A 14,603-nucleotide genomic window follows, 5' to 3' on the forward strand; every position below is an offset into this window, starting at 1 on the left:
TATCTCTATTTTAAGAAGGTTAATGAAATCTTAAGTCAAACAAATGCAGCACTAATGGTAGAAGCACAGGCTCTATCAAGCTTCCTAAAAGCTTTCTACATTTTAAAGCCAAGCACAAACTCCATCAAGGAAATTACTGGGTTTTTTTTCCCCAAAAGCACAGTTTATGCCTATCCCACATCTTTCCCCTTCCCTCTCCCTAGCTCCCTTTTCCCCCAACAGCATCTTTCGGTTCTAAAGCAAGTAAGAGGAATGTCAGACAGTCCAGAATGTTCCAAGAGCCTATACAGGGAAGCACCAACCTCAGAAGATGGCGGCACTCCATGGTTAATACTTCTTTAGGAGCCGAGGATCTAGTTTAGGAAATTTTAGTTGTCTTTGATATTTTACTCATCCTCTATCATCCTACCAGCAGAGAAGGGGCATGGAAAAAAAATTTAATGAAATTTGAACCTGCACTTTTTTTTTGAGATGGAGTCTCGCTCTGTCCTCCAGGCTGGAGTGCAGTGGTGTGATCTCAGTTCACTGCAACCTCCGTCTCCCGGGTGCCAGCGATTCTCCTGCCTTGGCCTCCCAAGCAGCTGGGATTGCAGGCACGCGCCACCATGTGGAGCTATTTTTTGTATTTTCAGTAGAGACGGGTTTAAACTGTTAGCCAGGATGGTCTCGATCTCCTGACCTCGTGATCCACCCATCTTGGCCTCCCAAACTGTTGGGATTACAGGCGTGAGCCACTGCACCTGGCCACATTTTCTAGTTTATCAATAAATATGACAGATTGATTAAAGAAAGTTTTAGCCGTAAAGCAGAGTTTGGTGGTTTTTGTAGTTTCCAGGACCCAATATCCTGCATTTCCCTTGTGCTCTAAAGCTGGACTTTAGTTGCTCTGTAGCATAAGGTATCCCAGAGATTTATTGTAAGATATCCTTGGAATCCATGGGTAAAGAGGCTTATAATGAGGTTACTATGGGATTTCTAATACATTCTTTAACATACCCAATTATAAATGGTATGTTATAAAAAACTGGCATAACCTGATTCTAATTTAGGAATAAGACAGACCTGTAGTACCCTAGACAAGACTTTTTATTTATAATTTTTCTACCCACTTTGTTCCAAGGCTTTATGAAAAGTTGACAACCTCATAAGTCACTTGGAAAGAAGTTATTTCATGTGTGGGGAAGGGATAATATAAAATAATCATAAAAAATTAAAACATAGATATGTTTGGCTGGCCGCAGTGGCTCAACGCTTGTAATCCCAGCACTTTGGGAGGACAAGGTGGGCAGATCACCTGAGCTCAGGAGTTTGAGACCAGCCTGACCAAATGGTGAAACCCTGTCTCTACCAAAAATACAAAATTTAGCCAGTCATGGTGGCATGTGTCTGTAATCCCAGCTACTCGGGAGGCTGAGGCAGGAAAATCGCTTGAACCCGGGAGGCCGAGGTTGCAGTGAGCCAAGATCGCGCCATTGCATTCCATCCAGCCTGGGCGACAGAATGAGACTCCATCTCAAAAAAAAAGTAAATAAATAAATTAAAAATTAAAAAAAAAAAACCACATAGACATGTTTTTATTATTGTAAAAGTACCAGGCTTCTGTTTCAGTGGTATGGTACACTAGACACTCACTGTAACTACAGACAACTAAAACTTCTGGCCAAAGCTTAAAAAGAATTGGAAATACTCAAAAGACAAAACTATGTGAAAGTAGGAACCCAGAGAGGAAGGTGGACAGAAGTAAAGTTTTAACTTGAGGGCATTTGCGGAACTTGGTGAACTTGAGCTTTTGTTTCACCGTTTTTAGGGTCACGGGGACAGGAGACAATGTCCAAGGTCTATCCGAGGTATGCAGTTTAATATACCATCCAACTAGAGCTGGAACCCCAAAGGACTTAAAAGTCAGTGTCAGGTTGAACTGGAAATAGTCCCTCCCCCTTAACTCCCACTGCACCACTCCATAGGAAATGGCAAGGAAAATGCCTTTCTCAAACCTTAACACTGACTAGGGGAGGAAAACTACAATCTCCCCTGAAATTTTAGATAATCCTCAAGGTGATCCTCAAGGGAATTTACAGCCTGAATTCGTACTACCTGGGTAATACAACAATCTCAAACTAAGAATTTCGTGTAATGTTGTTTAAGTACATGGTGCCCTCTGCAAACTGGCAAATTTAAATACATACGTTCTCTGTAGGCACACACCTTTAACTTAGGCCTTAAAATAATTCTATAGGCCAGGTGCAATGGCTCATGCCTGTAATCCCAGCACTTTTGGAGGCCGAGGTGGGCGAATCATGAGGTCAGGAGATTGAGACCATCCTGGCCCACATGGTGAGAAACCCCATCTCTACTAAAAATACAAAAAATTAGCTGGGTGTGGTGGCATGTGCCTATAATTCTAGCTGCTGCAGCAGGAGAATCACTTAAACAAGGAGTCGGAGGTTGCAGTGAGCCAAGATCACGCCACTGCACTCCAGCCTAGCAAAAGAGCAAGACTCTGTCTCAAAAACAAACAAAAAAAAGTATATAAATGTCCAAGGAGTATATCCACTCATTTAAAAATCATAAAACACACAACAGCCAGGCATGGTGGCTCACGCCTATAATCCCAGCACTTTCAGAGGCTGACGCAGGTGGATCACCTGAGGTCAGGGGTTTGAGATGAGCCTGGCCAACATGGCAAAGCCCTGTCTCTACTAAAAACACAAAAATTAGCCAGGTGTAGTGACGGGCACCTGTAATCCCAGCTACTCGGGAGGCTAAGGTGGGAGAATTACTTGAACCCAGGAGGTGGATGTTGCAGTGAGCTGAGATCGTGCCACTGCACTCCAGCCTGGGCAACAGAGTAAGACTTCATCTCAAAGGAAAAAAAAAGATATTAATTCTATAAAGTAATAATAATTGTAATTATCCTATTACTATTATGTCTTGTGGGGTTAAAAGAAAAGATAAATACATGACAAGAGGATATAATTTAGAGGGGGTAACAGTGGTAATTTTTCCATGGGGAAAGATAAAGACATTAATTTCATGTTGAAAAGTTCAAATATGCATGCTACATAGAAATATCACCTTTCTCTACTCTTTTAGGTGACACTCCAGAAATTCCAAACTAGTAGAGAGACAAAGAAGGGAAGGGGAAGAAATCAATCCAAAAGAAGGCAATAAAGAAGAGGGAAAAACTCATGAAAAAGTCAGGACAAATAGCACAAAATAACATGATAGAATAATGTTATTGCATCAGTGTATCAGTAATTACTATAAAACTAAATGGAGTAAATGATCCAGTTAAAAGATAGAGATTAGGGCTGGCTGTGGTGGCTCATGCCTATAGTCCTAACACTTTGGGAAACCAAGGTGGGAGGATCACTTGAACAGAGGATCACTTGAACCCAGGAGTTCGAGACCAGCCTGGGCAACATAGCGAGACCCTGTCTCTACACAATAAAAATTAAAACACCATCCAGTTGTAGCAGCACACTTATAGTCCTAGCTATTCAGGAGGCTGAGCCAGGAGGATTCCTTGAGCCCAGGTGTTTGAGGCTGCAGTAAGCTGTTGAGAGGTGACAATGTGCTAGCAGCCCTCATTCGCTCTCAGCACCTCCTCAGGCCAGGACGTTCACTCTGCCCACGCATGAGGAACCCTTCAGCCTGCCGCTGCACTGTGGGAGCCCGTCTCTGGGCTGGCAGAGGCCCAAGCCAGCTCCCCTGCTTGTGCGGAGGTGCGGAGGGAGAGGCGTGGGCGGGAACTGGGGCTGCCAAGCACTCCTGGGCCAGCACGAGTTCCAGGTTGGCACAAGTTCCGGATTGGTGCAGGCTCAGGAGGCCCCGCACTCGTTGCAGCTGGCCAGCGCCACTGGCCACAGGCAGTGAGGGGCTTAGGACCCGGGCCAGCAGCTGCGGAGGGGGCGCCGGGTCCCCCAACACTGCCTGCCTGCTGCGCTCCAATTCTCACCGGGCCTCAACCGCCTCCTGGTGGGGCAGGGTTCAGGACCTGCAGCTCGCCATGCCTGAACCCCCAGGCAGTGGGTTCCAGCACTACCGAGCCTCTCCGACGGGCGCCACCCCCTGCTCTGTGGTGCCCCATCCCATCCACTGCCCAAGGGCTGAAGAGTGCAGTGGTGTGGGGCAGGATTAGCGGGTGACTCTGCCCATGGTCCTGGCACGGGATCCACTAGGCAAAGTCACCTGGGTGGGTACTTGAAGAACTTTTATGTCTAGCTGGAGGATTGTATATGCACCAATCAGCACTCTGTGTCTAGCTGAAGGTTTATAAACACACCAGTCAGTGCTCTGTGTCTAGCTAATCTAGTGGGGAGGTGGAGAACTTTTGTGTCTAGCTGAAGGATTGTAAATGCACCAATCAGCAATCTGTGTCTAGCTCAAGGTTTGTAAACACACCAATCAGCACTCCGTGTCTAGCTCAAGGTTTGTAAATGCACCAATCAGTGCTCTGTGTCTAGCTAATATGTTGGGGACTTGGAGAACTTTTATGTCTAGCTAAAGGATTGTAAATGCACCAATCAGCACTCTGTGTCTAGCTCAGGGATTGTAAATGCACCAATCAACACTCTGTCAAAATGGACCAATCAGCTCTCTATAAAACCGACCAATCAGCTTTCTGTAAAATGGACCAATCAGCAGAATGTGGGTGGGGTCAGATAAGGGAATAAAAGCAGGCCTCCCAAGCCAGCAGTGGCAATCTGCTGGAGTCTCCTTCCACGCTGTGGAAGATTTGTCCTTTTGCTCTTTGCAATAAATGTTGCTGCTGCACACTCTTTGGGTTGGCACTGTGTTTATTAGGTGTAACACCGCAAAGGTCTATAGCTTCACTCCTGAGGCCGGCAAGACCGCGAACCCACTGGGAGGGATGAATAACTCCAGACACACTGCCTTAAGAGCTGTAACACTCACTACGAAGGTCTGCAGCTTCACTCCTGAAGCTAGTGAGACTATGAACCAACAAGAAGGAAGAAACTCTGAACATGGCTGAACATCAGAAAGAGCAAAATCCGGACACACCATCTTTAAGAACTGTAACGCTCACCACGAAGGTCTGCGGCTTCATTTTTGAAGTCAGCAAGACCGAGAACCCACCAATTCCAGACATACTATGATTGTGCTACCGCACTCCAGCCTCGGTGACAGGTGAGACCCTGTCTCCAAAAAAATTTTTTTCAAATATAAAGATTGTCAGACTAGATTTAAATACATATAGGTGGTTCCCCAACTTAAGATGGTTCCACTTGCAATTTTTTTTTTTACAATTATAAAATGTTTTTATTTCAATTACATTACACATTTTCCTCAAATTTTATAGAGGTTTTGGTCTTTTTGCATTCAATTCTGTCTTGTAACAGTAATATGAATCCACATAATTTCATAAAATGTCAACAACATTCATAAGGTACATTCCTTTGTGATTTTATATTTTCCAATTATATCTAACTTTACAATTATTTTTTAAATGTGTCTTTATATAGAAAACAGATATTTTCTTCAGGCAGATCAAAACAAGAATTTTCCAATAAGAATATACTGGGAAATAACAAATGAAAATATTTATACCAAAATACCAAAAGTGATTCAGCTCTTCAAAATATCCTACTATAGTCTAATTAGTAGTTTGCACAAGAACAAGTAACCTTTTTTTTACTGCTCTTGTGAATGATGATTAGAAATTCAAACAAAGAGAAGTAATTTTAAGGTTCAAAATCTTTTTTTTTTTTTTTTTTAGAGACAGGGTCTCACTCTATCTCCCAGGCTAGAGTACAGTGGTGCAATCATAGCTCACTGCAGCCTTGAACTCCTGGCCTCAAGTGATCCTCCCACCTTGGCTTCCCAATGTGCTAGGGTTACAGGCGTGAAAACATTGTTTTGTGTGTGTGTGTGTGTGTGTGGTTTTTTTTTTAGAGTTTCGCTCTTGTTGTCCAGGCTAGAGTACAATGGCTCGGTCTCAGCTGACTGCAGTCTCCGCCTCATAGGTTCAGGCGTGCCTCAGCCTCCGGAGTGGCTGGGATTACAGGCGCCCACCAGCACGCACGGCCAATTTTTTGTATTTTTAGTGGAGACAGGGTTTCACCATGTTGGCCAGGCTGGCCTGAAACTCCTGACCTCAGGTGATCCACCCACCTCGGCCTCCCAATGTGCTGACATTACAGGTGTGAGCCACCATGCCCAGCTAAAAACATTTAAAAAAATGACTGTCCCCGCTCAAATACTGCAGTAGGAAATGTAATTTGACATATATCACTTCCAGAAAAAATCTTCAAATCTTCGTATAAAATGAATTCAATACATCATCAGCATGAAGTTAAAATCCCCTACAAAGTAAATTCAGGTATCATCAACAATGAGATCCAAAAGCATTGGTTCAAGATCAAAGACTTACATGAGGGTGAAGGCAAATAAAGTCCCTCGTGCTTTCAGACGTTTACTTGTTATCCTTAAAATGATTATTGTTCTAAGGTGCAAATCTTATTCAGTGACCTATTTGCTATTTGGCTATCTCCTTTAAATAAAATACCTTACAAGTTATAATGTACATTTTAAAATCAAATATGAAAGTACACATATGTGAAAAAGACATTAATTTAAATATCAATTTTATTCATAATACAGAAATCTAAGAATGCTGTTTGGTCATTTCACTTAGACGCTGATATATTTGGTCAAGAATATCCATATTCCTATCAGCCTAAGGCAAATGGTAAATGCTTCTATTTTTATTAAGTGGACTATAAACAGTAGACATTATTGTTTGATACTACTGGAATACTCTCAATTAGAACACACACCAATAACAAATATGTCTTTCTAATCTGGGTGATAACCTCAATGATTACATGGAAATCTACAAGTAACAGTCTATAACTTAAAGCAGTAGATCACCTGGTAATTGGCATACAGTGCACCTCTGTGAATTTAGAACATTCTACTTACATTGGCAGTGGAGAGAAAAGAGCCCCTCACGCTCAGACTTCCTGTGCACCATGCCTGCCGCCTGCCTCAGCTTAGGAGATGGTACAGTCTTCTTTGCCTTTGCCCTTCTCGTTCCCTCCTCTGGTATCTTCTCTGCTTTCTGGATTGAAGTCCCCCGGCTCTCCACCTGGTGCCAAGTCATCGTTTTCTAGGCTATTGCTGTCTAAAGCTTTCCTGACGGTCTGACTTGGATGTCCTGACTTCCCACACCTCTCTGTACTTTCTGCTTCACAGGCATCACTAATGTCCTGTGAGGGACTTTCATTTTTGGGCAGCGTGCAGCAATCTGTGTCTTCGCTCTCCAGTTCTACAGGACTGCTTTGAGTGGCACCATCTATTTTGGCATTATCTTTTGCAACACTTTCATCTGATTCTTCACCACCAGCCCTCGGGCCTGATAACTGAACTGTGACATCCTCAAAATCTAATGTGTCTCCATCAGCTAGTACCTCCTCAGCTGCAGCTTTTACATCATCGCCTTCTTGGTCAAGTTTTCCGTCCAACTTAATTTTAGGATTCTCCAGACAATCAACATTTTCACTGCTTTCTGCTGCAATTTTCTATTTTGGATTTTCAGTCACCTCATTTTGGGCTTCCACTGCTGACTTTGTCAGTAGACTTTACCTGCTCTTCCTTAATTTCGTTTAAATCTGTATTCTTTAAGGATTTCTACGGGTACTGGGGATTTTTTCTTCTTGTTTTTCTTTCTCTTGTCCTTTGTCTTCTGCGATGAGTCCAATGCGTCTCCCTTTTGGTCAGTCTTTTCTTCGTCAGACTCTTTCATATCTAAGGGTTTACTTTGAGTGTCTACTGTACTTGGACCTGTCGCTTCCTGACCATTGCTCTCAGTTCCTGCTGGAGAGCCAGGAACTTCTGTCTTGATTGGTTTCTCATCCCTTAATCCTGTTTCTTTACCCTCTTCTTCGTTGTGATCCCTACCTACTTCTGTACTATGCACTGGAAACTCCTTGGGCTCAGCTACTTCCTGGTTGGTGAATTCTTTATCTAAACTATGCCCTGTGCTTGTCTCTAACTCTGGGGGACCTCTACCGTACATCTGTCATCATGATAAACTGTGTCATCACTATGCTTTAAAGGGCACGAGGCCACTGTGCCTGCCTGCTCTCCAACCTGAGTCACCGTTGACTTTCCCACATTCTCTATGTGGCTCCCACCATCTAAGTCACTCCAACAGTTCGATGGCTCAAGGGGAGTCCTGGTCCCGTCATCTGGTGCACCCATGACCTCATTTGACTCAACCTGTGCTGTGTTTTCAGGGAGAGAAACGCTCTCAAGAATTTGGCTTTGAACCTGTTCCTCATAGGTAGCTCCTGCTAAGGTTCCTAGGAATGGGGCAGTGTCTTCAGAAGATTTCTGGTCCTCGGTATTCTCACCAGCAGGGAATACCTCTATATCCACACAGTCCTTCACTATGTCCTCTGTGTGTTATTCTTTCTCAGTATTGTTCAAGATTTCTCTTTTCCCCACATTCGCCACGATTTCATTTTTCACCTCCACTTCACTGGCTCTTCCTAGGGTCCCATCCCCTGTCGACTTGAGGGCATTTAACCCTTCTTTCGTCATCTTGGTAGGACCTTGGTATCCAACATTATTGAGAGTGTCGGAAGTCTCTCCATTGGTAGCTATTTCTGAATTTAGGATTATTCCATGTTTCTCGAGCATTTCCTCTCTTTGCTTCAGGGCCTCCTTGACTTCAGCAAACTGAAATTGCAGTATACTGTGGGCATGTTTTTCCCTTTCAAATTCTTTTTCTCTTTGTACTGCTGCCTAGATTCAGTCAGCTGTTCTTCAAGCTCCAGCAACGTATCTTTCAAGGTATCAACCCGGTACATGAAGTTTGTCTTTTCATTGTATAGCTGAGCATTGGAAACCATAGCCTTCTTATATTTCTCTTCAACTTCTGCTAGAGAGTTCTTTATTTCCCTGATGGAGGCCTTAGTGTGGATGGAGATGGAGGTGTCTCCAGCTGCCTCTCTGAGAGGAACTCCCAACCAGAGAGGCCAGCGTGGCTGCAGACAGGCCTGGCGTGTTACCAGACCCCTTCTCAGTAAAATCTTTTTCTGGTCCCTCTTCTACCTCCTTCTGCTGCCGCTCCAGCTCCTTCATGCGGATCTCACGAGCCTCCGCCCCGGCCGTCAGTGCTGCCACGAGCCGGGCCTCCGCCAGCCTCTGCCCTTCCGGTCTCAAACAGTCGATCTCCTGGCTCTGCGCGGCTGCGGGGCTGGTCATCCTGCTGGGCTCGGCCAGCTCCACCCAGCGGGAAACTCTCGGGGACCTCGCCGGGAGCCCCTCGCGGGCCGGGCCTGGGGGCGCGCGCTCTGTCCGCGGAGACGGGGCCACTCGCCGCGGAGTGAACGCTCGCGCTTCCGGGGCCAGGGGCCAGCCTGCCGGGGAGCGGCTCGCGAGACTGGGCTCGGGCTTGGAATCGGCCAGCAGGGGCGGGGCGCAGCTGGCCGCGGGCTGAGCCGGCCGGGGGTGGGAGGACACCGGGGAAGCCGAGCTTGGGCGCCTCCGCCCGCCCCATGACCCGCCCCGCCCCGCCGCCCACTTGCAATTTTTTTACTTTACTGTGGTGTGAAAGCAATAGGCATTCAGTAGAAACTGTACCTCAAATTTTGAATTTGCATTATTTCCTGGACTAGCGATATGCAGTACCCTACTCTCTTGAGATGCTGGGCAGTGGCAGCCAGCCACAGTTCCCAGTCTGCCACACAATCATGAGGGTAAATAGATAATACTCTTAAGTTTTCAACTTCCAGTATTTTCAACTTATGATGGATTTTTCAGGATGTAATCCCACTGTAAATGGAGGACTATATGTATGTTTTTACAAAAGATACATCTAAAACACAGATACATAAAGGGTGAAATTTATGGGCAAAATGTAACAGAAAGCAAACATGAATGTTAAGAATTAAAAGCTTTACTAGAAATTTAAGTATCAGGGTTTTAACACTGATCAAAGGTTCAATTCACACGGAAGATATAACAATGCTAATTTGTATGTACCTTAATAGCATTGTTTCACTGATCAAACTACAAGAAGAAATAGACAAAATCCACTATCAGATTATGAGGCACTTTTATACACTCCCTCAGTAATTTAGATAGCTCGACCTGAACAAATCAGTAGGGTAATAGATTTAAGTAAATCAATTAACAAGTTTTATCTAAATGATAAATATAGAACACTGACTCCTATAGAATATATATTATTCTCAAGCATGTATGGAACATTTATGAGACCTGACTACAAACTTAGAATTTGTTTGTAAATTCACAAAGAATTCCTCAACAAATATCAAATGATTCATGAAAGTAATATATTTTTATATGCTCATTGTACGAAACTTGAAAAATCCAAAAACCATAGAGAAGAGAACAAAAACTCACCCACAGTTCTAACACTTAAAGGTAAGTATTGTGCACTTGGTTGCTGGGTTAATCACCTCATGCTCTATATTAGGTTTTTGTTTTCTGGGTTTTTGTTTTGTTTTTTGTGTTTTTTGTTTTTTTGTTTTTTTTGTTTTTTTTGAGATGGAGTCTCATTCTGTCATCTACGCTGGAGTGCAGTGGCGTGACCTCAGCTCACTACAACCTCTGCTTCCCGGGTTCAATCAATGCTCCTGCCTCAGCCTCCCGAGTAGCTGGGATTGCAGGTGCCTGCTACCACGCCCAGCTAATTATTTTGTTTTTAGTAGAAATGGGGTTTCACCATGTTGGCCAGGCTGGTCTCGAAATCTTGACTTCAAGTGATCCACCTGCCTTGGCCTCCCAAAGTGCTGGGATTATAGGCATAATCCACCGCACCCCGCCTATATTATTTTAAACAGAATGAGATCACATTAGATATGATTTGAGATTTTTTTTGTTAATCTTATCTTTTTCACTTAACATAATAAGCACTTTCACATATCATTAACAATTCTTTGTAATCCCATTGGCTACATAATGTTCCATTAATTAGATATGCAATATTTCCTTAACCCTTTCCTTATTATTGAATATTATTAGATTGTTTCCAGTTTTCTCAGACCATAAACAGCCTTGTAATTAACTTTGTTGTATTTACAAGCATCTTTCATTCGAGGACCTCAAAGCACTTAGGTATGATTTAGTTTGCTTTCTAGTCAGAAGATGGATAAAAAGCATATTGATTCCTTTTTCTGCCAGTAATACCTGTCCACTTCTAACCAGTGTATTACCTTGAGCTGTTTTATTCATAATCAAGGCAATATCTACCACTTTCTGTTTCTTCACTGCAGGTAGGACTGACTTTCCCACCCAGCCCAAGTAGGACACACAGCTACAGGCAGCTTCTGGCTTAGCCTGAGGCAAACTCAATTACAAACAGCCTGAACACACTCACCTGGGTGTGATCCCCACAGAAGCCAGCAGCCTCTCCCTCCAGCACTGAAACTTGTGCAAGAAGTATTCCTTAGAAAGATGCTGTGGCTCATCAAAACTTCGTAATTCATCTAACATTCATTTCACTGATGTATGTGAAATGAATTTCTAAACATGAAGTACATTATATTAGTATTTCCCTGTAATTTGTTTTGGTTACAGAGGAGACCCTTGGTAATTATTTTTACTCTTCTGTTTTTTAATTACAACATTATTTAACAACTTATTTTGAAACAGCATATAAGGTTAAGTCAACATAGTTCATCAAGTTCAGCAAGAGAAAATAGCAATAATTCAGTTGTGCATTTCAGAAATGAAAATGGGATATACTAGGTTGCTTTGATGACAACACAACTGCCTTTATATCTAGTTAATTGTGTGACGAATGGGACACTAAAACTTATTTCTTGCATGTTTGTATTTGATCTTTTGCCATACAGTGATTCATTTTAATTGTCTGTTCACAAAAGAATTGGTTCAGGTCTAGCAGAGAAGAACGCCTTTCTTTCCTCTGTAGTCTGTCTGGTCCTTCCTCCCTGAACCCCCATCCTATCCAAACTCCTGTATCTCACTCTCCTTATGCAGTCTCTCAAATACCCCTGAGTGCAGTTAAAAGATAATGGAAGTGAGTAACATGATGACCATTACCATCTTTAATGTTTTCCAATTCTCAGCTCCCAACTCCACTAGAGCCAATAATAAATCATGCATATTTCCAGACAGTGAGTGAACCTCGCTGTGAAATGTACCCCTCCCAAAAAGTTTTGCTTGTTTGTTTGAGACAGAGTTTGGCTCTTGTCATCCAGGCTGGAGTGCAATGGCACGATCTCTGCTCACTGCAACCTCTGCCTCCCAGGTTCAAGCAATTCTCCAGCCTCAGCCTCCTGAGTAGCTGGGATTACAGGCGCGCCACCACCATGCCCAGTTAATTTTTGTATTTTTAGTAGAGATGGGGTTTCACCATGTTGGCCAGGCTGGTCTCAAACTCCTGACCTCAGGTGATCCACTCACCTCGGCCTCCCAAAGTGCTGGGATTACAGGTGTGAGCCACCGCACCCAGCCCAAAAGATGTTAATATCCCATTTGTCCAACACCCTCAGGCATCACTCTTCTCTCCATTTTGGTTCCCACGTTGACTGCCCCATGCCCCAATCCTGGGGCAGGCAAAAGGGGTGCAGCTCACTAGAGGCTTTCAGCTCCTCTGGTTTGCATTTCACTGGGGAGAAAATGGGTCCTGAAGATAATCTCTTACTTTCCCGTTTAAGGAGAAGAGTAGGGTGGGTAATAACAATAGCTAAAAGGCTAGAGTTTAGAGAGGTGTAGAGCATGTACGTGGTATAACAGTATAGTTTAGAGAGGATGTGGTATACTGTGCTGAGGCACGCAGGAGCTCTTACTATCTGCATTTCACAGATAAGGAGATGAGGCAAACAGAAGTTAAGTGACTTGCCCAATCATATGGCTGATTAAGTGGTGAGCTGGGTTTGAATCCAAGGGCTGTGACTCCAAGGCTTCACCAATGGGACCGAATGCTGGTGTAATTTCTTCATTCCTCATTCAACCAAGATACAATTATTGAGCACCAACTATGGGCTAGGCTATGATCTAGTGCTGGGGAGCCACAGGTGAGTTTCAAAGGTCTCCAGTCTCCAAGAACTGGCAACCTGGAGGACAGAGCCAACAGGAAAGGCTGCAGCCCCGTGATGTGAGTGCTGCTGGGGAAGCCTCCTGGGGACCCTGGGAGGCATGGCAAGTGGGCATCCTCAGAGAACAAGGAAACACTCACTCCCCAAGCTCGAGATGTCCCCTCTTCTTCCAATTGCTTATTCAGCCCGATTCCCACTACCGGCCGAGCTTCTGGAGGTAACTTACCTCCCCTGGCGCCTCCGGCTGCCCTGGAGTGTGATTTGCACGGGGATGCTGAAGGGCTGCATGAGGCCAGGGGCCTGAGGAAATGACCTCCTTTCACCTGAGTCATGCCCCTGCGGGCGCGGGAAAGGTGAAGCTTAGGCATCCACGGAAGCCGAGTCCCAGCGGGAGCCCCCAGCCCCCAGCGCGGCTGCAGCCATGAGAAGCCCCGAGCCTCCGGCGCTGCCGCCTGCCGCGCCTTCCTGGAGAGGGGGTAACTCCGGGGAGGCCAGCCGCGTGGTTCTGCAGACTCCTGGCAAGGCGGAGCCGTCAGTTCTAGACGATCAAGAAGGACCTGCGTGGTTTGCTGCAGCCAAAGCTCCTTCTCTCTCTTTAACCTGTGCTTGCCGCCACCTTATCACCTGTGTTTCCGCTTCGGTAGCCGGGAGCATCGCCATAGAGACCTCAACGCTTGTGGAAAGTTCTGAGGCCCAAGGGACACTCTATAATTGGTGAGGGACATACTCAGTTCAAGGTTTATAAGAAGAGGAAATGTTTTGCCCTGGCCGCGTTTCCTTTTCCACGTATTGTCTGTTAGAGTGCAAGCTGAAATAATGGGTTTTCTAGTTTATAGCATGTTCCAATTAAGAGAATTCGCTTTTAAACCATATGTGATTTCCCAATTTTTCACGATACAGGGCCATAAAATAACTCGCCATTAAAACTATCTCAAATTTAAAAAAGCTATATCAAATATTATTTTATCTTTCTCTGATGATCTAAAAGACATTTGAGGATCTTTCCACACTCCCAAATTAGGAACATCAATTACCATTATATTATTGTACCTCACATTGCTACAGGCACCTGTAGATGTGGATGATAGAATGCCAAATAGACCACATTTGCTGTATGTTTTTCAGTCAAGGCGATATTATCTTAACATCTTCCAAGATGGTGTGGGCAAGAATGTAAGCATAATCTCATCTATAAATATCCATGTAAATATAGCTATATAAACTCTTACTTGCAGCCATTTTAATATTGCTTAATAAAAATATATACTTAATACACTTTTCATTTGTATTATTTTTCTATTTCTATCTTATAAAATATTTTTGGGGGTTTTCTTGAGACAGAGTCTCCCTCTGTCATCCAGGCTGGAGTGCAGTGGCTCGGTCTCAGCTTACTGCAACCTCTACCTCCTGGGTTCAAGCTGTTCTCCTGCCTCAGCCTCCCGAGTAGCTGGGATTACAGGCATGTGCCACCACAACTGGCTAATTTTTATATTTTTAGTAAAGACAGGGTTTCACCATGTTGACCAGGCTGGTCTCGAACTCCTG

At 44.2% G+C, this 14,603-nt stretch overlaps 1 protein-coding gene and 1 pseudogene across 7 annotated transcripts in view; both read right to left on the minus strand.

The window, feature by feature from the left end:
* KCNMB3 (potassium calcium-activated channel subfamily M regulatory beta subunit 3) overlaps positions 1-13,774 on the minus strand; it is a 37,338-nt gene extending 23,564 nt beyond the window's left edge. For 4 of the 7 annotated variants that reach the window (XM_074031430.1, XM_074031428.1, XM_005546430.5 and 1 more), the window contains exon 1: positions 13,285-13,774. In XM_074031430.1, the coding sequence (XP_073887531.1) occupies positions 13,285-13,346 (62 nt within the window). In that variant the 5' untranslated portion in view covers positions 13,347-13,774. Of the gene's footprint in view, positions 1-6,945; positions 9,358-13,284 lie in introns of those variants that run through there. The other 3 variants (XM_074031429.1, XM_074031427.1, XM_015445548.4) reach the window with 3 other exon arrangements.
* LOC102121202 (leucine-rich repeat flightless-interacting protein 1 pseudogene) lies at positions 7,017-9,357 on the minus strand (annotated as a pseudogene).
* Positions 13,775-14,603: the final 829 nt, after the last annotated feature.

The sequence above is a fragment of the Macaca fascicularis genome, chromosome 2 (assembly GCF_037993035.2).
Source record: "Macaca fascicularis isolate 582-1 chromosome 2, T2T-MFA8v1.1".
Lineage (NCBI taxonomy): Eukaryota > Metazoa > Chordata > Mammalia > Primates > Cercopithecidae > Macaca > Macaca fascicularis.